The sequence below is a fragment of the Lindgomyces ingoldianus genome (assembly GCF_010093535.1).
Source record: "Lindgomyces ingoldianus strain ATCC 200398 unplaced genomic scaffold BDR25scaffold_3, whole genome shotgun sequence".
Classification (NCBI taxonomy): Eukaryota; Fungi; Ascomycota; class Dothideomycetes; order Pleosporales; family Lindgomycetaceae; genus Lindgomyces; species Lindgomyces ingoldianus.
In genome coordinates, this window is record NW_022985164.1 from 874,922 (window position 1) to 897,007 (window position 22,086).

The 22,086-nt window shown below is 49.9% G+C and overlaps 10 protein-coding genes across 10 annotated transcripts; 6 read left to right on the forward strand and 4 right to left on the reverse strand.

Annotated features, from left to right (window-relative positions):
• BDR25DRAFT_210908 (endo-1,3(4)-beta-glucanase-like protein) lies at nucleotides 1-1,256 on the reverse strand (the record flags this gene model as incomplete). The annotated part of the gene is made up of 6 exons (XM_033684670.1): nucleotides 1-42; nucleotides 95-214; nucleotides 277-327; nucleotides 399-991; nucleotides 1,044-1,059; nucleotides 1,107-1,256. The coding sequence occupies 6 exons, from the start codon at nucleotides 1,254-1,256 to the stop codon at nucleotides 1-3; spliced, it is 972 nt and encodes a 323-aa protein (XP_033553192.1).
• A 2,078-nt stretch (nucleotides 1,257-3,334) lies between these two features.
• BDR25DRAFT_156821 (uncharacterized protein) lies at nucleotides 3,335-3,787 on the forward strand (the record flags this gene model as incomplete). Its single annotated transcript, XM_033683979.1, has 1 exon — nucleotides 3,335-3,787. A coding segment is annotated over one exon (453 nt), but the record flags the coding sequence as incomplete, so codon positions are not given.
• Nucleotides 3,788-4,085: 298 nt separating this feature from the next.
• BDR25DRAFT_277417 (uncharacterized protein) lies at nucleotides 4,086-5,188 on the forward strand (the record flags this gene model as incomplete). Its single annotated transcript, XM_033687612.1, has 4 exons — nucleotides 4,086-4,105; nucleotides 4,231-4,390; nucleotides 4,645-4,956; nucleotides 5,038-5,188. Exons 1-4 carry the CDS (start codon nucleotides 4,099-4,101, stop codon nucleotides 5,186-5,188), a joined length of 630 nt encoding a protein of 209 aa, XP_033553194.1. The 5' UTR covers nucleotides 4,086-4,098.
• A 634-nt stretch (nucleotides 5,189-5,822) lies between these two features.
• On the reverse strand, nucleotides 5,823-10,888 carry BDR25DRAFT_349465 (uncharacterized protein; the record flags this gene model as incomplete). Its single annotated transcript, XM_033694554.1, has 17 exons — nucleotides 5,823-6,041; nucleotides 6,085-6,102; nucleotides 6,133-6,178; nucleotides 6,268-6,288; nucleotides 6,335-6,472; nucleotides 6,522-6,700; nucleotides 6,753-6,948; nucleotides 7,007-7,046; nucleotides 7,088-7,166; nucleotides 7,199-7,217; nucleotides 7,291-7,442; nucleotides 7,577-7,618; nucleotides 7,662-10,248; nucleotides 10,289-10,609; nucleotides 10,635-10,706; nucleotides 10,761-10,789; nucleotides 10,838-10,888. The coding sequence occupies 17 exons, from the start codon at nucleotides 10,886-10,888 to the stop codon at nucleotides 5,823-5,825; spliced, it is 4,209 nt and encodes a 1,402-aa protein (XP_033553195.1).
• Nucleotides 10,889-12,267: 1,379 nt separating this feature from the next.
• BDR25DRAFT_375279 (uncharacterized protein) lies at nucleotides 12,268-14,412 on the forward strand (the record flags this gene model as incomplete). The annotated part of the gene is made up of 5 exons (XM_033697380.1): nucleotides 12,268-12,370; nucleotides 12,483-12,505; nucleotides 12,679-12,874; nucleotides 12,960-13,033; nucleotides 13,226-14,412. 5 exons carry the CDS (start codon nucleotides 12,268-12,270, stop codon nucleotides 14,387-14,389), a joined length of 1,560 nt encoding a protein of 519 aa, XP_033553196.1. The 3' UTR covers nucleotides 14,390-14,412.
• A 1,584-nt stretch (nucleotides 14,413-15,996) lies between these two features.
• BDR25DRAFT_65400 (uncharacterized protein) lies at nucleotides 15,997-17,431 on the reverse strand. The gene is made up of 2 exons (XM_033698880.1): nucleotides 16,756-17,431; nucleotides 15,997-16,668 (listed from the first exon to the last, which is right to left on the reverse strand). The coding sequence occupies exons 1-2, from the start codon at nucleotides 17,190-17,192 to the stop codon at nucleotides 16,236-16,238; spliced, it is 870 nt and encodes a 289-aa protein (XP_033553197.1). The 5' UTR covers nucleotides 17,193-17,431; the 3' UTR covers nucleotides 15,997-16,235.
• A 160-nt stretch (nucleotides 17,432-17,591) lies between these two features.
• BDR25DRAFT_252289 (Nnf1-domain-containing protein) lies at nucleotides 17,592-18,711 on the forward strand. Its single transcript, XM_033686168.1, has 2 exons — nucleotides 17,592-18,023; nucleotides 18,083-18,711. The coding sequence occupies exons 1-2, from the start codon at nucleotides 17,638-17,640 to the stop codon at nucleotides 18,360-18,362; spliced, it is 666 nt and encodes a 221-aa protein (XP_033553198.1). The 5' UTR covers nucleotides 17,592-17,637; the 3' UTR covers nucleotides 18,363-18,711.
• Nucleotides 18,422-19,095, reverse strand: BDR25DRAFT_349469 (uncharacterized protein; the record flags this gene model as incomplete). The annotated part of the gene is made up of 4 exons (XM_033694555.1): nucleotides 18,422-18,626; nucleotides 18,667-18,707; nucleotides 18,743-18,878; nucleotides 18,908-19,095. The coding sequence occupies 4 exons, from the start codon at nucleotides 19,093-19,095 to the stop codon at nucleotides 18,422-18,424; spliced, it is 570 nt and encodes a 189-aa protein (XP_033553199.1).
• On the forward strand, nucleotides 19,017-19,845 carry BDR25DRAFT_375281 (uncharacterized protein; the record flags this gene model as incomplete). Its single annotated transcript, XM_033697381.1, has 2 exons — nucleotides 19,017-19,339; nucleotides 19,385-19,845. The coding sequence occupies exons 1-2, from the start codon at nucleotides 19,126-19,128 to the stop codon at nucleotides 19,843-19,845; spliced, it is 675 nt and encodes a 224-aa protein (XP_033553200.1). The 5' UTR covers nucleotides 19,017-19,125.
• Nucleotides 19,846-20,531: 686 nt separating this feature from the next.
• Nucleotides 20,532-21,501, forward strand: BDR25DRAFT_375285 (uncharacterized protein; the record flags this gene model as incomplete). Its single annotated transcript, XM_033697382.1, has 5 exons — nucleotides 20,532-20,607; nucleotides 20,659-20,786; nucleotides 20,866-21,076; nucleotides 21,155-21,387; nucleotides 21,454-21,501. The coding sequence occupies 5 exons, from the start codon at nucleotides 20,532-20,534 to the stop codon at nucleotides 21,499-21,501; spliced, it is 696 nt and encodes a 231-aa protein (XP_033553201.1).
• Nucleotides 21,502-22,086: the final 585 nt, after the last annotated feature.

A 22,086-nucleotide genomic window follows, 5' to 3' on the forward strand; every position in this document is an offset into this window, starting at 1 on the left:
TTAAACACTGTATACCTTGACTGAATTAATCAACCAATAGGTCTGTTGCATTGGTTAGTCGAGATCAACATATATAAGCGATCCAAGAACGTACGTCTGCGAAAGATTGGGGCTGCTGCGCAACATATGCATTGCAACTTGGGTTCACACTTGCACAGCTAGATGAGCCCCAAACTTGGCCAGCCCAATCACCACAGAATGTAATGTCGAAGATCTGTTTTGTGTTAATTTAACTCTCCCTATTCATATCTATAACAAATTTTTTTTCGAGCTTACAATATTCATATTCGAAAATTTCGCGTCAAAATTGCATCCTGCGTAATTCGCCTTATCATCGTCAGCTCTTCGCTCACATCGAACTTCGACCAACTTAGAATTTATTCAAAGGCTCAACATACCTGCGGTTGCCCCCAACTATTGGGATCAGGGTTGCCGTTTTTGATGTTTGCGGGTACATCTCTCGCCGCGAAGTACCAGACCTTGATAGCTGAAGACGTCCATAGCGCAGCGTAAACACCGCCACCATTCGCATTGAAAGCCGTTCCATAGGAGGTTGCAGAGCCAGATTGGACGCCGCAACCCACAAAGCCGCCGTTCGCGCCGCAGTCAGCGTCTCCAACGGGATGCCCGGACATGCCGCCGGAACCGACACTGGGAACACAGCCAGGGGACGTGTGAAGTGTAACTTGATTGTAAGTGTTTAAGTTCACGCCTTCGAGGATATCGAGTTCGCCTTGGTTGGGCCAATTAGGTCCGACCATCCAGAAAGCTGGCCAGGCTCCGCAGTTGCTTCCAGGGACGTGGGCGAAGTCTGCAATGACCAAGCCATGGTTGTAGGCTTTCTTGCTTTGAATTCGAACGCTTTTTCGTCCCGGGCCGTTCGGGTCAAGGTGAGAAGTCGTATCGACGCCCATGTAAACCTGGTTTCCTCTGTTCTGAATCAGTCCAAGATTTTGGGCTGTTCCTTGGTCGACATAGGTGACGAAGCCATCTATAAGGATCAGTTAGTGCCACGGTATGGAGGTGTTATCTGCACGACATACGCGTCGGATCTCCAATCTTTGTGGCGTTAGTATCAAGTACTATAAAACAGGTGAGTCACTTACAGCCTGAACATCGAACTTGCTCAGCCAGTTGCTAGAGTCATATGTATCTTGCAAAGCATATGCCGCCGCAAGCGTGGAAACATTAGACGGGAGGGCTATAGCGCCCGTTATGAGAAGGGAAATGGACCAAATAATTGCTTTGAGAGACATGTTGGTGACTCGAAGAAGACGAAAAGGACTGGACCGCTCTAGAAAGTCTTAAGAGGTTGCTTAAGCTGCTCTCCTAGCAGGTTTATATAGTCACGCTCTCAGAAATTATGGTGCGGACAGGGCCCCAACTCTGGGTCGGCTGCTTAATCCATACTGACCATGTCTTCCGGAAAGGGACCAAGATGTGACCTGCCGAAAACTCCCAGGAAGATTTTTTCATTGGGTATTATAGAATATTGCGAGATGAAAGACCGGTGTCGTTGCATTTGAGGCCTAAACCAGTCACGGTCGGAAGATCCACAAGCCAAGATACCACGGGAGATCAGCCAAGCTAGGAAGTTCAAAAGATGCTAGCAAGACACGGATGAGGCGTGAACGTTCCGCCTGACAGGGCCAGGGAAATCTGAGCAATGGGAGACGAAGTGTGAATAATAACTTGGCGTAAGTTAGAGTTAGAATTAAGAGCGCAGGGGGGGGGGGTGTGAGGATACCTTGTCCTTGGGAGATGAGTGGTGAGAGCCGCGATTCGGTTCATCAAACTAGGGTCCGGGTCCGTGGGCTAGATCCACAACGCGAAGTGCCTATGATATTCCATACAGCCTTTGATGTATGCATGAAAGGTGGGAAAACCTAGCGTTTAGGTATAAAAGATCAAATTCGACTTCGATGAATTTCGTAAGAGACATGTATATGTATGTGCCTTTGTAGGATTAACAAAGTGCCTACAAACTGTCTTGCCACGAATGTTAACTTCATATCTAAGTCATAGTTTTCTTAGGTTACAGCGAAGTGTTAGCAAGCCACATTAGGGGGTTGTTTAGCTTGTGATAGGACCAGGTAGACGTCCACAATCGGAAGAATGGTTACATGAGTATGGGTCAAACCTGCAGGCTCTGTTTGTACCTGTTGTTCTCTGTGACTCTTGCCTTAGGCGCTCATCTGACCGTTAATACTCTCCAAAATCGCCATTTATATTAAATTGTTTCGCTTTAAGTTTGGCGTGGTGACCCCGCGATTTGGCAACTGATGCTCGCAGTCACACTCCTGAAGGATATTCGCCGTCCGCAGTTAAGCCAGATATGAAGACACGCGCACGTTGCACGCTTCTTTATTCTTACAGCTTTGCATGATCGAATGTCCTCTTAGTGCAGCCATACCTCAGATCTTGTCCCCTCCTGTTGTCATTCTCGCGGTAGCAAAGCTTACCCAATAGCTGTGACTTGGCACATCACGAAAGGCAAGGACAACAAGGCCGTCTTCATCCCAATTTTTTGAAGTCATCGTCGGTTAGGGCCACAGGACGAGAGAAGGACGTGGGCGGAGTCCCGATGTGGGATCCAAAATGTTAGTTTTCCGGTAGCTTGCTGGGATGGAAGCAGACGATATTCCAGGGCGAACAGGATAGTTGGCATGTGAATCCTAGATGGACTGATTCCTCTTAAGGCGTCCTCGGGGTTGTTCGGAGAATACTGTAAGATGAAGGGGTAGGAACGAGGTCGGAGAGATGACACCTTCCTCAACCAAGCGCCAAGCCTGCTAGCCCGAAATGATCTCATCGGTCTTGCACTGCTCGAACGCTTCTCCTTTCGAATATAACCAGTCTGATTTACAAACATCTTGAGACCGTTCTAAATTCATGCCTTTGCATTATCTTAGCTATCTCATCAACAGATACGCGCTATGCCTAATCTGGCACTTTTCTCGTCCTCGGACATAAGCATAATTCCGTGTCCTTCGGCCAGCCTCACCGAACACTTGAACAAGAGATTCTAACTAGATCAACAACCGTAGGAAAACTTACTTGAAAGAGCCAAACGGTGTCGGATCACGCCAGGAGGAAGTCCAGATATAAATTCATGCAGTTGCCGTTGCCCTCAGTGCCATCGGCATACAAAAGATAGCAGTCCAATCAAGTACCCCATTCCTAGTATCATTCTGAACACCTAAACCTCATCGTGCCTCTTTCGAGCATTCCCGCTATGCCCAAAGAACCAGCAAGCGTCAAGTATGCTCTTGATGAATTCAAGAAGACCGGCAAAGCCCCGTTGCAGATCCACTACCCCACCTCTACAATCGCGAAGCCTGGTTCCTCAGTCACCAAGGAAGCCTCCAAGCCGGCACCGACCCTTTCCATCTCGAGGAGTATTACAAAATCCGCAGCCGCAAAGTATATCGCCGTAGCCCTTGATCTCGACGCCCCGGTCCCGTCAATGGCCCTCGCTAGCCCTGTTCTCCATGGGATTCAAGCTAATCTAGGTGCCCAAGGTGAACCGGATGCAGGGGGGTGGGTCAAACTTGTGCCAGATGTACCACCCATTGCATCCTATGCCCCTCCGAATCCCCCGTTCTTCTCTGCTTCGCACCGATATATTTTCCTGGTCTGGGAACAACCAGAGGGTCTAACGAATGAGAAGATCAAGAAGGAACTGGGCCTGGTGGATGAGGTTGGACTAGGGGCGAGAGTGCGGTGGGATCAGGATGCCTGTGAGAAAAAACTCGGGCTTGGGAAGGCTTTGGGAGGAAATTATTTTGTTGTTGGATGATGGGTAGTGTTCTTATGCGTTTAAGCAAGTTCTTGTTCTTCTACTCGATATCCTTTCGAAGTTTAGCACGCCTGTAAACTCTAAACCATACAAATTCCGATCTCATTGCCGTGCTCATTTCTTAAACCACATATTAATTCTTTGGTCTGTATGTATGATTCCGTGAACAGATCCCGAGCCCGCTAGACTGCGGGGTAAGACCTGTCATAAACGTAATACTATCGCCATCAATCCACTTGAAAAGGCTTGCACCGACTTACAAAATATCCGTCGTCCTCTTCCTCGGCTATTTTATTTGTATGATAGGGTGAGTGACCTGCTTTGGTAGCATTACGGGACCTCGCACTTTACTAAGCCCTACGGATTAGTTCGTCCGTAAAGCATACAAAAACTTCCCTTCAGGAAACTAACAGGGCAATTCAAAACTCAAGTTGTCATATCCTTCCATTTCCAATTTCAAATACATAACAGAATTACCATGAATCTCGATACCAAGGATGCCTCTCCGGTCGAAGTCGACGTCCAGAAATACCCGACCGCCCAGAAACTCCTCAAACGATGTCAAGATTTCTTTGATGAGATTGAAAATTTGTACGAGTAACCTAATCTTTGCTTTTCTCTTCTTTCTTCTTTCATTTCTGAAGAAAGGTGTATGAGCCCAAGCAGGATGGAGAGAATAAAGAGCTAGAACAGAGAGTCAGGACTTAGCGCAAGAACAAGATGCAAGAACAGGAAAGAAACTAGAGCAGGAAGCCAGACAAAATGCAAAGTCAAACCAAATTAAAATGCCAAGATAACTAAAAGAAGCAAACCAAAAACCTGAGAGCTAACAAACCCCAACACAGAACGCCAGGAGCTGCTCTCGAATCCTACCTAAACGCGTCCTATGGGCCATCCAACCCCATCTACCGCGACCTCTGTGCTCTAACTCTCCAAGGACTAAAAGAAGGCTGGGTAGCCAACTTCCCGATCGATGGGGAAAAGTACCGACGCTCTAAGATCTGCCTGCCGAAGCCAGAAACGCGATTTTTCAGTGTCACGACGGTATACATGGAATCGAAAGAGGAGTACGCAGGACAGTATCATAGTCACCCATATGGAGAGATAAACTGTGTTGTGCAAATTGATGAGGGGGCAGAGTTAATGGGTATGCAGGGGTAAGTCGAACTGACTTGAATCGAATCGAGGTGAAGGCTTTCAGGTGAACAGCCTTGTACTGATATTGGGTTTCTATACAGGTGGCAAGGCGCGGGATGGACGAGCCCGGGAGCAGGAACGCATCATTATCCGCAAGTGAGAGGGGGGGCGTTGATTGCTTTATTTTTTTTGCCGGCAGGGAGGATTAGTTATAAGGCAAAGCCGGGAGACCCACAGCCTGTTGCTCTTTAGTTAGTTTGGCTGATCTTGTGCTTTGGGGATGGTAGTAATATACATACTTCTTTAGGGCTATAGCCACACTCTAAATCGGAATACCCAACTCTTTGAAGGCTTCTCCGGAGGCCGCAGTGTTCTCCATCCCTATATCTTCCTTCCCTCTCCTTTGGGCCCTGGGTCTTGAATGAGCTATTCTTCTTCTCGTACTAAAGCAGGGCAACTCCAGGGCACTTTTAGAAGAAGACGAAGCACACTTCCTTTCTCTTGGGTTGGCGCCGTCCTCCGTTGTGCATGGGGGTGACGGTTCGCCCGGCGTGTGTCTCGGGTCTCTTCATTTGGTAAGACTTGGGAATGACATTCCAAGTTTGGTCGGATATAATGGTGTAATGGAGACAATATTCGCTCTTCTCTGTTAGGAATTTGAGCTTAGCTGACCTGTAAGGTTGTTTAGTGGGGATAGGGTTCGGGTTCCGGTGATTGAAGACCGCGGCCCCAGTTGAATTCTTTGATGAGAGAGGATCGCCATTCCTTATTCTTGTGTGAAGGCAACAAGAGTTGTAGTGTAGTCATTCGCGGTGCAGAGAGAGGATATGAGCTCGGGAATCATCTTCTGTAGCTTGGCTAGGTCAATGTATATAATTTGAATTGCTTATTTGTGAGCGTCGCTCTCCTTTGAGTAATTTCTGATGTTGATCCAGGCGCAGAATCGGGCGTAGGAGTCCGTTTCAGTCATGCACCAAACGATATGGTTGAATAGGAGTTCCAAAAACCAGCTGATTGAAGCTAGTAGGTGCCGTAAATGGCAGCGGAAAAGGTGGTGGTTAATAGTGAGTATAGCGTTCCGTGCTTCAGTGAAGGGATATAATTCCTATTTCAATACCACGTGAAGAAACTTGGTAGCTTCTTCAAACGCTGCCAGAGGACCGGAGCTATATCCGGCGGGGCGAGGCCCCAATCACGTAGTTGCAGAAGCCCAGAGCAGAAGTGAGGTGCGAGAAAATGTTTCTTTTGCGTAGCATTAGTACAAGCGGTTTCATACGAAAGCCAAGAACGAAATGGTTATTAATATAAAGATAAAAGTAGGCTAGCGTGACAAGAGAAGCCACTGCCTACTGCTTGAGGTTGGAGAGGGATACTACCGGGTTAACTAGTGGCCGTTACGGAGTGATAACGCCTGTGGTTGGGGCTGGCGAGAGGACTGCGTCTTTCGCTACTATCGAGGCAAGAGTTGTGATCGGTGGGGAGTGCGTGACAGGGGTGTCAAGGAGGTCAACGCTTTCCTTAACGGTAGGGATGTAGCTTGTTGTCGTCGCTCCACACATTGTAACGTGGGTCGTATCCTCCACACGTTTGAGTGTCGAGTTGGGCAACACCATAGCGTAAAGTACGCCACAAATATAGGAAGGATTCGCATATTCGGGCACGAAATGCGATGGATGAAGCGAAGTACGTATTAGGGGAAATCTTCCAGGGACAACTTCTTAGAAAGATTGGAGCTAGTGTTGCAAGTGGCAAAAGGTCAACCCTCTACCATACACCCCAGAAGAACATATAGGTAGATAGAAAATGCATGCAGTACAGATATCAGGGGCATATTCAGTGCGGGTAGAGTCAGATTATTACTAGAGGAGAATAGAAGAAAATTTTCCTTGTCAGCGTTTTGTGTGTGCGGCCGCGTTGCCGGGGCGAAGAGGTGGACTGCCAAGCCCAAAGGAGTGAAAGGATGAAGTCTTGAGTTCACCTGACTCTTGTCATTGTTTGGCCAGTAAGCGACACTAGAAAATCAACAAAACTGTGGGTGGCAATTTGGAGCAATCACTTGAAAATATCTACGCTCTCTTAACAGGATGCATGCTATCATACAAGCTCCTTGCTAGAAATTGTAGGGCGTATTAGACCTTTGTCTTCCGTCACTTTTCGCATCCCCACGACGGATCATAAGATACCTTGCCGTGTTGATTCTGATCCAAATTTGCATTTCAGCATTATGCATCTACGCACATGCTATTCGGCATACTTATTTACAAGTCCAGTCTGCACTGTACTTTGCCGGTGTGGCATTCATCCAATCCTTCAGCCCACTATTTCATCTAAAAAGGGGTATATTAAGCCCAAACCCAGAAATTAGATCCAATCCATAGATCGCCCACGCGTCTTCAAGACGAGAGGGAAGAAGTGCATGTGAGTAAGAATAGAAGAAAGTAGACGGCCGCTGGGTGGTGTAAATGCTTCCCACGCCGATGTTACGAAACAATGCGGCAAGGCTAAGCTTGCGGGACACAACGCCAGGTATAATACACTCCATGATCAAAAAAAGTTTTCATGTGAAGGTGTGTGAAATGAAAAGATGTTGCATGATGCATGAAGCAGAATCGGGTGATTTGGCATCGATAGGATGCTTACGTTCTCATCTTCGTAGTTGGACAGAAGAGTTTGAGGGCTTTGCTATAATAGTCGTGCCGTTGCTTAGCTTAATTTTGAAAGCCACCAGGTCAATCGAGATGTTGCTGCCCAGATCGACTGAGTTGCCGTTGCTCGCGCCTTTACGGTCATTGGTCAAAAAGGTCTGTAGATTCTCCTGTGCGCTAGCTGCGCTCTCTAGCTTGCGAGTCTCTTGCAACACAAGAAGGACGCCAATGCGGGCAAAGTCAATGGCCGTGGAATTGCTCGAGATTGGCTGTGAGGGGGTTGGTGTTGAGCTTGCTGCTGCAGTCGCGGAGGCAACCGCAGCCACGCTGGGATCAGCATTTCCGACTGGGCCAACCGCCTGACGTTGTTTAAGTTGGCGAACGTCTGGCTGAAGGTGCGGTGAATTTAGAAGAGGAAGGGTCCTCGAAGGGTCCAAAGAGGTGTCAACAAGTATCGGAAGATGAGCTTGCGGAATTGATCGAGATGCGAGGCCGTTGAAGGTTACGAGGGCGTTCTCAGACGTGCAAGTGAGACTGAGATTCGAGAAGAGTGAAAGAAGGCTAGGAGGATCGAGAGGAATGCTGAAGTTGTTCTGCGCAGTGCTAATCAAACGAGGGATACCGGAGCCAATGGTAGCGTTATCAGCGGTACCTGCAATGTTGGTTGTAGTGCATCCTGCATCCGTTTGCGTCCCGCATGTTTTTCCGGTAAAGCCGTTGATGCAAACACAATTGCACGACTTGTCGGCGTTTAGAATTGCAACGCCTCCATTCTGACATGATATTATGCCATTACATTGGCCTGTTTGACCTCCGGATGTCGGGACGCTTGCTGGCGGATTGTTGTTATTGTTGTTGCCGCTGTTCTGTGCTGCATTGTTATTATTCCTCATCTTTGGGATCACAATGAGAACCACAGGAATTACAACAGCAGCAGCGACGAGGAACAGCAGCACAATAAGGAGCGTTACAAACGTCCACATCGGCATGCCACAGCACTTCCTACGCCGATTCTCCGGTTTGCGAGTGCTCTGAGCCGACTCAGTGCCTGGTGCGTCATAACCCCCAGCGGAAGGCCACTTCGAGAAGCGCCTGTTCGGTGTCCCGTCCCCTCTAGGAGTTGCTTCGCCTGGTGGAGGAAAAGCGGCGAGCATGTCAGATAAAGATCCAGACCGTCTAGAGTCGAGTTTATTCTTGTCCGGTGCTCCGCTCTCCCAAAAATCTAGGCCAAGTCGACTTGCCGTCCTTCCTCTATCCAGGTTAGCCGCCAATCTAGTTGCCCTTCTAATTAGCTCCGGGAGACTTGTCAAGCTCCCTCGCGCTTCGGCCTCGCGGACCGCATCTACGTCGATCCGAGGCGGACGACGCTTTCCAACGCGCTCAGCTAGCGTTGTCTGTCGGCTACCCTGTTGAAGAGGATATGCTGGTGATTCCGGCTCTTCCTTCTCCGGATCTAGCTCTCTCCGCGATTCTAGTTTTCCCTTTTTCAAAGAGTTCAAGGACTCAGAGGAAGATGATGAAGGGTCAAATAAGCCAGTTCCGCTGCTCAGCGACGAGCTAGGTGGTCCAGGCGTTGTCTTCGCGGAAATCCCTTCTTTTGCTGCTAGCATGGCACTTCCAATTCCGGCGGCACCCACGGCCTCTCCAATAGGCTTTCTCTTCACAGGAGCCGGCATGTTATTGGCGCTGCCGTTGTCTCGTAAACTGTCACCAGATTTGATCGTCATCAGTGAAGGCTTTGTCCGACGTCCTAGGCTAGCTTGTCGAACTAGTGCCGGTTGGACGAGCCCGCTTCGATCGTCATGATCACTACCTCTCGAATCCCGTCCATAGTCACTTGTGACCGTCTCGTCATCATCGGACCGGATGGACTGGATGCCATCGTCCTCTAAGTAAAAGTCATCGTTGTTCGATGGTATGACATTACTGGACGCGAAAGATCCATGTAGCGAGCGCATTGTGTCGGAACGAGTTTCTGATTCTTCAGCGATCGGTGAGACATACGACATCTGGGTGTAGTATGACGACGGTCCTCTCCGCGCTGATGGAGGTGGACCGAGGGACGGATTGCGTCGAGGCAGTGGCTGTATTGTTGGCATTGGTGGTTGTGGTACGGGAAAGTCAGGTATAGAGCCTAGCGAAGAGCTTGTGGAGGCGGCGGAAGATGTTGTGAGAGGCCTTGAAGATATGGTAACGTCTGGAGATAGCAAATCATCACTTTGGTAAGAGCTGCGATAACCCTGAGGAGATAGCTGTTGTATTGGTAGATCATCTGATGTTGGTCGAGGAGGACGTTGTGGTGGTGGACCTCGATTTGGCGATTGCAGGTATTGTCCTGGCCTTGGGTCTAGTATATCTTCCGCATCGTTAGACAAGGGCCATTGTGGAGTTGGTGATATAGCATTGGCGTTCCCTCTACTATCAGGAGGCGTCAGGTCCTGCGGGCGCGGCCTGTTCTGAACGGAGAACTGGGAAACAAGCTGATTTGGCCTCTGAGGAAGTCCTACTATTCGCGAACGATCCGGAAGCTGTCCTTGCGTTTGCGCCGCCATCAACCTTTCTCGCGCTGCTCGCACCGATCCCTTTCTGCCATTCGTATCGTCTCCATCTCCTTCTGGCACGCCATAGGGCCGACCGGCCAGTCGGGAATCGTAACTCATGAATAGTCTGGAGGAATGGTGGCGGTGGTTTGTGTCTGTATACCGACACGGGTCTGGTGTTGGGCGAATGTTCAGGAGGTGGGGGGGAAATGGTCAGAACTGTTCGCAGCTCAAGCTGGGGAAAGACTCGTCCGTTTGCACTTGTCTCAGAAAGCGCAGCGAGCCGCTGAAAGCGGGGGGGGGTTGCAACCACTAGCGGGCAAACGAAGAGGCCGACCGTACCTTGGGCCAGGGCAGTGGGTGAGTGGGGCGAGGCCGTAAGGAAAGGGTACCTTCGGAAACAATTACAAATTGCAAGAGGCCTCGCGATGCTATGAGGCCAGCTCCAACGTATGGACAGCTTAATGGAGGGCGCACGGCAGAGATAGCTAGGATGGAACAGGGTGTCGGTACCCAGACGTGCCGAAGACAATGGTTCCTTGCTTAGGGTAGACGCGAGTAGCTGCAGTTTCGGTGTTAACGAGACTAGGAGGTTGGAGGCGATAGGCCCGGGGATCATGTATTAGGAATTATGGAAACCTATACCCTCTTAGAATTGGACAATATCCCTAGCATAATAGGAAGCGAATAAGAGAGTGAGGGCCATTCAGGCACACGACAATGCAAGCAGCAGAGGTGAAACCGCAGCCCACGAGGGAAGCGCACATTGCTGAAGGACAATAGTAGAAGAGAGGAAAGTTAATGAGCTTTGATAGGAGGGAAAACTTGTGACAATGTCCGTTGCAGCGCGGTGAAGTAGATTTCCAAATGCGGGTTTCAGAAGGAACGCGATACGTACGCTATCGCAGCATTGGCATGGCTGCAAGGCGAAGATGTTGCTCAAACAGAGGCCGTCGGAAGAAATCGCTCGAGGGTCCGAAAAGGCAGATATGGCGATGGGTACGGAGGAGTTAATTGCAAGAGAGCGGTGAGGTTGGGGCGTTGTGTTAGGAATAGCTGATATATTTAACTCGCAGCACATAAGAATAGGGCTGAGGCGTATGGATAGGGGGAACGTCAACGAAAGAAAAGAACGGCAAAGGCCAGCAGCTGGGCGGCGAAGAGAGGAGCGTCAAGCCCGCGAGAAGAGCTTCACCGACACCTAGAGCCGGTGGTGAGGATGGAGGAGGGAAGACAGAAACGGATGCGGAGTCGAAGTCTTGACACACTGAGAGACTTGTGGGTGGTCTGGGCGGACAGTTGAGGATGGCAGGGGACTTTTGGTCAGGTCAGGCGCACTGACCTGGAACAGCAAGCCCGCAAGCCTCTGAGCAAAGACAAGAAGACGCCATCCCGGAGAGCTCCAGATAGAGAGATCAGGGGTGGCCATAGCTAGTGTGATTGGACAGCTGATGGTGAGACACTAGCGCAAGTCGCTTTGCGATACCGAGCACACACAAAAGAATAGCGAGAGGGGAAAGGCAACAGGCGAAAGAGGAGATGCCGACAAGAATATTCCGATATCACACTCGCTTCAAGAGACACCGCCTATCGCATGCTGTGGCGCTCGTGGGCCAGCTCCAAAGGCCATTCCAGCTGGCCGTTGAGAAAACTTATTTGTGTCGCCAGTCGCAGTCGCACCCCAACTGCCCGTCTCCACCGTCCTTGGGTGGAGCATAATTTTCAGTCCCGAGATTTGCGGCGGCCCTGGCCCCGTGCGTTTGAGGCATGGCTGGCCTGTTCGACCATCCGAGGTCATCGCTTCCTGAGTCGAAGGCAGCAAGCCACCACCCGTGCATTATTTTCTCAGACAAGCCGCGTTGCTGGCAGCGTTCGCATCAGCTCCCTGTCCGCGTTTGTGCGACGCGCTGCCCATCCGGAGGAGGATATCTATCCTTTGAGCCCCAGCGAGGACTGGGCTCAATGCACTCCCCTCTGGAGCAGCCTTGAGGTGCAGCTGCGCGTGACGAGGCTTTGCTGCTCAGGCTGAGACTGAGACTTGGAGCCAGCGAAATGAATTAAGGATTCCGGGGTTATATTAAGGTACGTACCAGCGCAGCGGAGACGGTAGCAGCAACGACTGTCTGCCGCCGTGCTCTCCCCGAAGATGACACCAAGAGAAGAAGACGGGAGAGACAGGACCGAGCTATTCGTAGATGCGACGAGAGAGATTTCGCCGCCGAGGGATCGATCACTCAGTGGCACTGTTGGTAAGCCGTGGCCGGATTGTATCAGGTGGAGTGCTACATCCAGTCCTCATCATTTCCTTCTGCTTCCGTTCATCTCTCATTCAACGTCAGCCAAGTTAGAATTCTATTCCAGGGTCGCTTATCTGTCCTTACGTGGTACGCCCTGTTTGGTGTTCAATTTCTACGGTGATCCATCACTTGTGCTGCTTTGCGGTGCACTCAATATGCATCCATGGGCAATTTTGGGCGTGCCGGAAACACCATTGCGCCTTCATGATCGGGTCGTGACTGCCGCAGCATTTGGTGCCGACTACTGGATAATGCGGTAGCACGCGGCTCCCAACAAACCGCGACCTAAGTACTTTCGCCTTCTTGGAACTTGTCAAATACAAACTCAATCTGCCCATCAGCGAGTCATCATCCTTTGGGCATCCGCCCCTCCAGCGGGCCAATCTATACATGCCACTTCGCGCTCTCCAGAACCTGCTCCACTAATTCTTCATCGCAATGTCTCTTCTCCAGCACGTGAGTCGCTCAATCGAGCGGTTACTTAGACGGTTTTTTGAAACACACAATCTCAACTGAGCACATAGGAAATTACTCCAGATAGGGGCATTCATCTCCAGAAAAGCATGTCGCCAGTGTCTTTCCAACCCACAGCCTCACCAACTCGTCACATCAACGGTATGTCGTCTCATTATAGTTGTTCAGCAAAACACACTGAGGAAACACCACACAGACCCTCACCCCATTCAGCCTGGAAGTGAATTTAGGCGAAAGGGGCAAACATACCATTCCCAGGCTCATCACTTATCTCCATTCAGAAGCTTGTCCCTGTTTCAATGTGACGAAAATCTAGATACCCGTTGTTTGCAGGAATCCCCTGACGGCGGCGTTTCTTTACATTCGTCTGATATCACAGGAACTCCGAACATCAGGACACCTCCATCCTCAAAACGAATCGCGAATGTCGGCATACGACGCTCTCAATACACCTCTGTATTGTTGGAATCTCCTGCACGGCCTAGCCACGCAAGCCGAATGAGACAGATTTTCGAGGAAGCAAGTTTCGGAAAGGTGGTGTCGTCAGCTAGCAATGGAATGGTAGCCTACCCGCAGCTCCCAAACACCTCCCGAGCGCACTCTCCAACCGATCGGCACCCTCAATCGTCATATGGCCCAGGATTCCTACTGCCGTCCAATAGGCCCGATTCAGCCGAGGCAACCCCAGAACGTTTACAAAGACCCACGAGTTCGGAAAACTTATCTGAATCCTGGTCCGGCGATTCAGACTATCTCATCACCGAGCATCGCTATCATCGATCTTCACGTTCTATATCACCTCAACCTCGGATTGATGATTGGCTATCCACCGTCTCCCAAGAAGACGGCTTTTCAGAAGAGAAATGTGTTGTTCTCAGATCCCAGGCCACGAATAGCGTCCCAAGCGCTAGTAGCATTCTTCCCAGCCATTATAACCGTACCCCGCCACCTTCCGTTCTTATGAGCTCTGCAATCCCATCGAATCCAGTACTAGCACACCCAGGAAGACTACATAGACAAGTACTAGATGTCTGTCTTTCTAAAACGGAAGTTGACCAGCCTCCTAAGCTCGAGGCATCACAGTACCATGGCATTCTCCTTCCTCCTGAGACACCTCCTGGCACTACTAGAAGCCAGCTCAAGCAATCGTGCACACCGCATGAGAGCATCGATTTAGATGACGGCGGCATACAACTGAGTCCGTTGAGCCCGAACGTGTGCATCGCGCGTGGCCCATCACGTTATCATTCATCACTGCGAAGAGGAAATGCTCTCGGGATGCCAATTACTCCAACGAGAAGAGAGGGTGTCTTGGTTGAGCTACCTCGGAGCGAAATCTTCGAGGAGATCCGGGAAACCCACGAAAACCCTTCGCGCATATCCAGCACTCCTACAAGGAGACCAGCACGGCGTGGGCGGGCGTCGCAGACTGTCGGGTATTTAGAGACTGCAAATTCCGCGAGAAGGTCTGGCGGTGTTATGCTTGAAGGTCTTTAGGTTTTGCTCCTAATAGACTAAAGAACAGGGTACAAGGCTAGTAGCTGGGATTATTTTATACTTTACTTGGTTATGAATCGGGTGGAGGCGTGGGTTAGTATTTGTGGAATAGTCCATCAACCACAGTACGTATCTCATCTTTGTTTCCAGTCGTATAGATAATTAGAATCCCAGGAAGAGAAATAGGACAGTATATTTGTTGTATCCACTGACTGATATGAAAATTGTAGTTTGTGACTGTAATGAGCATGAATCAGCCAGTATGAGATGTATCTCCTTCAGTACTCTTCCTCAGATTAGCTGTCTGAGCATGGCTTAACTTTAATGTCAATGGAACGTCTAGAAAGGGGTTACCTACTTCCTAGCTTTGGTTCTTCCTTTGTAAGACAAAAGATCTGTAAACCGGATATTTACAGTAAGAAAGATGTCGCAAAGGAAGCAGAAACAACGCTACTATTGTGCAGAAGGCGCCCTGGCGACAAAGTATGCGCGTGCTAGATAACAGCTGTCGGCCAAGGTGTCGTGCGAGTCGGGCATTCTCAATCAATCATCACAAAGTTACATTCTGGCTCATCAAACTCTTCCTTAAAGCCATTGTCTCCACCGCCTCCACCTTCAGTAACTATCCTCAGCCTCCCAGCAGAAATCCATCCTAAGATAGGCTCCTGCTTTCCGATCTCCTCGGTGTCCATGTACCGACAGTTCCTCCGAGAACACTTTAAAATTTCGGTACGGCATGTGGTCAGATGGTGAATTCCCTTTCCTCTCCATGGGCTTTGGAATAAAAGCTAAGCTCTCTCGGCGCACTGAATTCGAAGCTGATGTGATGAGGATGTTGAAGAAGTGGGAGCAAGTGAAGCATTATAAACTTGAATCCCCGTCGGAGAGCTTCGTCGGATTCTGGCCGCGTTGTTGGGGAAGCCAGAGAAATGTGGAGGTGGACTAATTCCCCTGGGAGGAGACCGTCAAAGGCTTGAAAGGGAACCAGAGGCGAAGATTACCGAACCACGATGCTAGCGTATGGTATCGTCTGTGTGGCTGACCCCAGACGACGCCATCATGTGGAGCGAGTTCATCTGGCAAGAGGAATAAGCTACTAGATCCCGATACAGACGTCACTTAGTTAAAGAAAGTTCACCACCCACGCGACTCCTTAGCCGGTCTCTTTCCTTATAGTTACCACGGTCTCTGATGCCTAATATCCTTTTCATCTCTCACCCCATAATCAGCGACACTAGCGAGCGCGCCGTTAAATTCATTGCCAGTACATCTGGGATTTACTCGAAGCACACAGCGGCAACGATGTCAGGGTGTATAAGGTGGCAACGCAACTCATGCTCCAACGCCCAACCTCCTGCCCACACCTGAGCTATCGCAATTTTACTTTAGTGTCTCCTCAGGACTGCTAGAACCGTTTTCTTGGGAATGGGGCTATTTCTGTGGGGTGGTTGAATACTCTCGCTCGGGTGAACATCGCCGTTCCTACTAGACAAGCCTTGCGTTGGACCAGGAAACCGAGCACTGCCGTGTGCTAATCTGACGGTGCAGCACGGTTGTGCTTGAGAGGTCTCGGGGCTCCGGGCTTGAAAACGAGCATAATGTGAAGGTTTGGGTGGTGAGGCGGTTTCAAGTAGACAAGCCGGGAGTTCCCGGGTAGTTAGCTCAGGCAGAAGTCCCTTGATGCCATGGTGGGGTGTTTTGGTAAGTTCCTCTGGAATCTTAGGGGAACTAAAATTACGCATCTGATTATGACGAATTGGTCGCGTATTGATTCGGAAGTCGTGCTACGGGTATGGATCTCTTCCCCATGGCTTTGCAATGTGAGGGTTTTCCGTCCTTAGGAGCTTCATACTCGAATGATCTTGCATCCAACCAACTCCCCCCTCACCCTCCCATCTTCCTTCTCTTCAAAGGGCAATACAAGCTCAAACACCTTTATTCCCATCCCGCACACGGCCCGCAGTGGCTCCAAATACTCATCTTCAGCGGCTGCCATCAACGTCTTCGTAGCTAGTGTCGTGTGGGCAGCTACCGGCACCAACTCAACATGCAAATACCTTAACGCTTTACACAAAAAGAGTGTTTCCCACGTTCTTTTCCAGAGTTGGAAGTCGAGGTAAGCAGAGGGGAGTTGGACGCCGTGGCAAGTCATGGTGATTTGAGTGATGGTAGTGAGTGCAGAGATTGGGAGCAGCCAGGGGAGATAGTTAAGGTTGAGCCAGTGGTCGGTGAAGTCGAAGGTGTTGGTACTGTAGAGAATTTTGGAGGCTTCGAAGTAGCTAGTTTTACATTAGGGGGTAACATAAGATACTTTTCGAACACTAGAGGCTAGACACGAAAAGTGGCAAGACGAAAGACAAACTCACACAGCTCGACAACTCAACAGTAGCCCCATCCAGCCTTTCCCCTGATCGATGTCCTCATCTTTAATGGTCACCGCAGAATCCCAAGGCACATTACTCTCCGAGCTATGGGCAAGACTGATACATTGCTTCTGTTCTTCACAGATAAATCCTAGAAGCGTGTCTCTATCGCGCCAGTACATGTGAATATAATTACCTCCTAAGACTCGCTCCCATATCATATTACGTAACTCGAGTGGAAGCCTGGACATTAACAACGAGGACGCTTGTCGCTCATAAACTTCGCAATTGCCCGAGATAGCTGGCTGGGCTGGTCCACGCTTTGGAAGGGGTCGGGTTTGGAGGGAGTCGGATGGGGATGGAATTGGACTTCCTGGCTGGGGTTGAAGACCAAGTGAACGAAGGGCGTATTTGATGAAGATGTCGACTTGGTTTATCATCGTGTAAGAACCGAGTTTACAGGGGAGATATTTGGAGGAAAGGAATGCGTGAAGTGTTCGTTTGAAATGATGTCCTTAAGGAAGGGGTGTTTGGAACGACTTCGTGAAGTAAACACGGCTTTGTTTTAATGGCTCAGCCTTCGCTTCAGCCGTCGCTTCGTCTTCATGCGGCCCTGATATTCTGGGACCCTAGGAAGTCTTCCTGCGCACATTATAACACACTTCCCCTCGCATGTAGGTGTTGAGTGAGCATAAGCAGAAGGACACGCCACTGATCCTCCGAGATGGCCCCCCTCCCCCCCCCGCCAATCACTGACACCTGTACACGTGATGGTATTAGCGTGTCAAGGCCTTGGCACTCTTCGCAGTAAACAAGTTTGAAAACATTGTGTTCCATCACCTCACGACAGTCTGCCAGCGCCCACCGAACACTTGGCTATTAAAGATGCCTTCGATGGCAAATCCAGAGTCTCGCTCTCCCTCGCCAACCCCCGCTCCGCCAGTCGCCGACTCCCCAGGCACGAAAGCGCAGGCCCTCATCAACATCTTCAACCATGCCGTCAAGGCGACGCTTGACAAGTGCACACCCGCTAATTTCGCGTCCTGCTTCCCCACCATTGCGCAATATGCGCCGACCACATTGAACGATGTCCACAGACAGATCATCGATCAACTAGACCGAACGTGGAAAGCTAACTTCGAAGACACAATAGCCAAGCGCCATGTTGTGAAGGCACTCAATTCGCTTGAGCAATGCGTTAAGGACGCGAAGCTTAGGAAAGAACGCGCCGAGGGCAGCGCGAACGGCAGCCCTGTTGAGGTGCCCGTACCGTAAGTAGCCCCCTCAACCAATTCTGATGAGCCGTGGAGCTAACATGCACCATCTGTAGCCCTCACAGCTTGCCTCCGTCCTCCATCCATCTCGCCCATCTGATGCCCTTCCTCGAGGAACAAACCACGTCTCTAAACTCCGAACTCTCCACAACTCAGGCATCGAACACAGAATTACTATCCACCATCACGGCACAGCGTGCCGAGATTGAGGCCCTCGTCCGAGGTCTGGAGAATGTCGTTCATGATCTAGAAGCTAGCGCACAAATCATGGCCCAAAACGAGGTGCTGGAGCTGAGTAATGAAATTAGGGCTTTTGAGACTGAGATGAAGACGTGAAGTCAGAGTCTTTGACAGGAACGGCCCGACCCAGTGCTCGTACTCCTTCGCTTGTTCATTCAAATTTCCGAAAGCGCAAGATGGGGAACACGTGAAGCGACTTTCGTGTCCGGCTCTGCATGTAACGGTGCGGACCGCGCAAGGAAGAGGCCCCACGGAGTCGATGTGGTTATGGTTCGGTGACACGAATCAATAACGCTCCTACAATGCGAAGGATGTGGAACTGATCCCGGACCGGCGCAGCCCATAGCCCCACGAGGAATACTAGGGCACCGCAGTGTTTGGATTAGCATTTCAAGACAACTTTGGAAGAGACTGCCTTGATATCATACAGATCATTTCAACCTGGTCCTCTCTCAATGTTCAATAAACTATCACACATCTTGCATTTCACACATGGTCATTCGAATCTCCACCGCGTATGGGCAGTATTCGTGGACCATACGGAATGCACATTGGGTTTTCTCAGTTGGTTTAAACGTCACGTGTACCGGACCCACCTTCAAACCATAGATTCTAGACCCCTCTCAATCAAACCCCCCAACCCCCCCTTTTGACATGATCTTCCAGCACAGCAAGGCGTCCCAGTGCCCGTTGGTACGTACATCACCACTAGTGGTATCTCAACATCAACTTCCCTCAAAGTAGATGACAAGTTGTAATTTGAAGCATCCACGGGCTCTGTAGCGTTTGCAGAAGTTTTCCTTCCATTGATACTAGTCGCAGCATTCATCTTGCACGCAGCAACCCATTCAGGAGCAAGATGTTCATGAGGCCTCTCCTACCCGCCAAGCTACTATGTCTTGTTCCTCTCATTGCAACTACAGGCGCCTTTAAAATAACAGGTTATGCGGATAGTCATTGTACAAATCCGTACACACATGGCGTGGTCAACCTCCCGACGGGAGTCTGTTTCGACTCCAGCGATAAGGGAGGCTGGGGCAGTTTTCAAGTGTCTGATTTTGACTCTTGCCACTGTATGAGCCGCCATTTAATTTAAAGGATTCTGCTAATATTGCTAGTTCTCTTATTTCCTAATGGAACACACTGCAATAGATATTTTCCTAGGAAAACGATCGCTGAGCCCGATATATGCTACGACTCGTCCTGGACCATGTGGATGATCGATTGCGAGCATTCCCCGTCACCCAGCCCGTCACCCTTGCCCGCTCCAAGTTCAGCTTCGAGCCCAGGTCCCAAACCTAAACGTTACTACCACCACGCTGCGGCCGTCGCAGGAGGTGTTGCTGGGGGTTTATCTGGCCTCTTCCTCCTCATCGGGCTCGAGGTGATCCTCATCATCCGTCGTAGCAGAAGACATGCACGTGCTGTGGCAAGAGCTCAGGCTGCCCACCTTGCAGACCAGATCGAACTACGCGCTCGGGATAGAGGAGAAAGTTCGGGAAGAGACAGCCTAAGCAAGCCGAAGACTGTGCATGTCAAACCAGAAACGCCGATCGCAGCCTCAGAGAGGCCGTCGTGAGTGTGCTGGACCTAAATCTATGAAGGGATCAGTTCGCGAGGTATAGTGTGGCTAGATCAATTAAAAGATTGTTACCCATCATGTTTTGGCCTTCCTGGTTTTCACGGCTTGGATGTATGGTGTTATTATGGTTGCAGTGGAAAGTTCGTGATTGGGTCCCTGTCTCTCTATTTAATTATGTTGCTCAGAATCCTGTCTTTGTCCTCGTTTGACTCCTGTACTCACAGCATAGGGCCTCGATCCCGAGGAAAAGCTTCGAAAACACTCTTAATTATTATAGTACTGCTCGAGAAGTATTCAGCTATGTCTTTTTTCTCATTCTCCAATCTACGAGTCCCTCCATTCATCGTCTTCCTCGCTCACAACACAACCTAAACAACACTCCCGTTTCTGCTGGGTAACACAACACCAGGCCATCTGCAAGCCCAAGCCGGTCCCGCAAGTGCCGACTGCGGGGCCCCGCATGCTGGGAAACTCTCGAAAAATAATGAAGATTAATCTCAAATTTCCATTTCAGGCAAATTGAAACGCCTCCGGTTAATCGCACTCTACAACTTCAATCTATCCGCACACACCCCAACAACCACCACGAATCTTGCCAGGGAGATGCAGACTTTGTATTTAATGGACGGCTTGAGCTGTGCTCTGTTTATGTTGTTTTGAAACCTTTATTAAGATACAGGAATATGAAGGTTTCAACTGCCCTTGCTTTCTCGTTGGCGGCGGAGGTTGTCCACGCTGCAGCACTCCAGCCACGACATTGTACGAATTTGAATTTTCTCGCTGCGGTGGTGATTATCTGACACTCGACAGACACCTTCCCTGCTCTTACCGGTTCGACCGATTGGCAATACGTTCGCACAACCGTCAACGCCCAAAGCAACGCGGGTCTTAGCGATGTCTCATCCGAGCAAATCCGATGCTACACGTCGGGGGCAAAGGTATGGACTTGATACGAACTCTACCAAGGCCTTCGCCTCTCGAATAGAGAACTTACTAATACGAATTGCGTTTCTCCAGAGCGCGCAGACAATGAGCGTAGCCGCAGGCGCTAGCGTCGGATTCAAAGCTTCGCCGAACATCTTCCATCCAGGGCCCCTCCAATTCTACATGGCGAAGGTGCCAGATGGCCAGACTGCCGCTTCGTGGGATGGTGCGGGTAATGTTTGGTTCAAAATATACGCTGAGAAGGCGACGAGTTCCGGGGGGCAGTTGAGTTGGGGGTCTTTGAGTACGTTGTTTACCACTTCCTCCTTCCTCCAAGCTATTTAGAGTGTAGAGAAAAACGAGTGCTAACATGATCACATAGACAAGGGCTCCGTCAGCGTGACGATTCCAAAATCCCTTCCTTCTGGTGATTATTTGCTGAGAGTCGAGCATATTGCGCTCCATCAGGCTAGCAACACGAACGGGGCTCAGTTCTATATATCATGCGCCCAGGTAAAGATTACGGGTGGTGGGAGTGGATCACCTTCCCCGTTGGTTTCGTTCCCGGGAGCGTACAAGGCAACAGATCCGGGGATTAAGGTCAATATCTATAGTGTAAGTTTGCTATTAGGATGAAAAATAAGATGTCATTCGAGGGAATTTAGCTGACCGTGCTGATAGGGCGCTACTTCTTACACTCCTCCTGGCCCCCCGGTGTGGACTGGCTAGGCGGTCCTAGGCCGCGGTGCCCATTTCCTGGGCGAACTTGAGGCTTGATCTGAACCTAGAGGGTTCATTTGTGGAGAAGATAAATACAATAGTAACCAGATAGCCCGTATCAGATTTGGTGTAAGCACCGCGAGTTGACCATTCCAATCATGACAAATCCAGTTAAATCCTCAAGTGAGGAAGCCACTAGTGCTCCGTCTGACAAAGAAAACTCTATGACGGCTTGTTCTCCCTGTTGAAGATGTAGATTGACGTTTGGGAGAGGAAATCCTGCCTGCAAAAGACAGCTGTAACCGTGACCTGAATCCGAAACTTTGCTCTGTTGGGAAGACTTCTGCATTGCTTACAGGGGCAGCGGTATCAAAATTTAACAGAAAAAAAGACTAATTAATTTGCGAGGGTGGCTTAGCTCCCACTAGGTTCCTATTATCCGCGACGCTTACTAGGAAACCTTAGAAGGTTTGATGGCAAGCAATTTTGTTGATAGTTGGAAGATGCCATAGTTTTTTCGGCATAGAAAGGCATAACAGAGACGGGCAACACCAAAACTATTTATCATTTATATAATAGTAAGGGTTGCTGTTT

Coding starts and splice junctions, on each gene's coding strand:
- BDR25DRAFT_65400 (XM_033698880.1), bottom strand. CDS start 17,192: ATGATAAACCAAGTCGACATCTTCATCAAATACGCCCTTCGTTCACTT. Junction 16,669..16,755: donor CTGTTGAGTTGTCGAGCTGT/GTGAGTTTGTCT, acceptor ATGTAAAACTAG/CTACTTCGAAGCCTCCAAAA.
- BDR25DRAFT_252289 (XM_033686168.1), top strand. CDS start 17,638: ATGCCTTCGATGGCAAATCCAGAGTCTCGCTCTCCCTCGCCAACCCCC. Junction 18,024..18,082: donor CCTGTTGAGGTGCCCGTACC/GTAAGTAGCCCC, acceptor CACCATCTGTAG/CCCTCACAGCTTGCCTCCGT.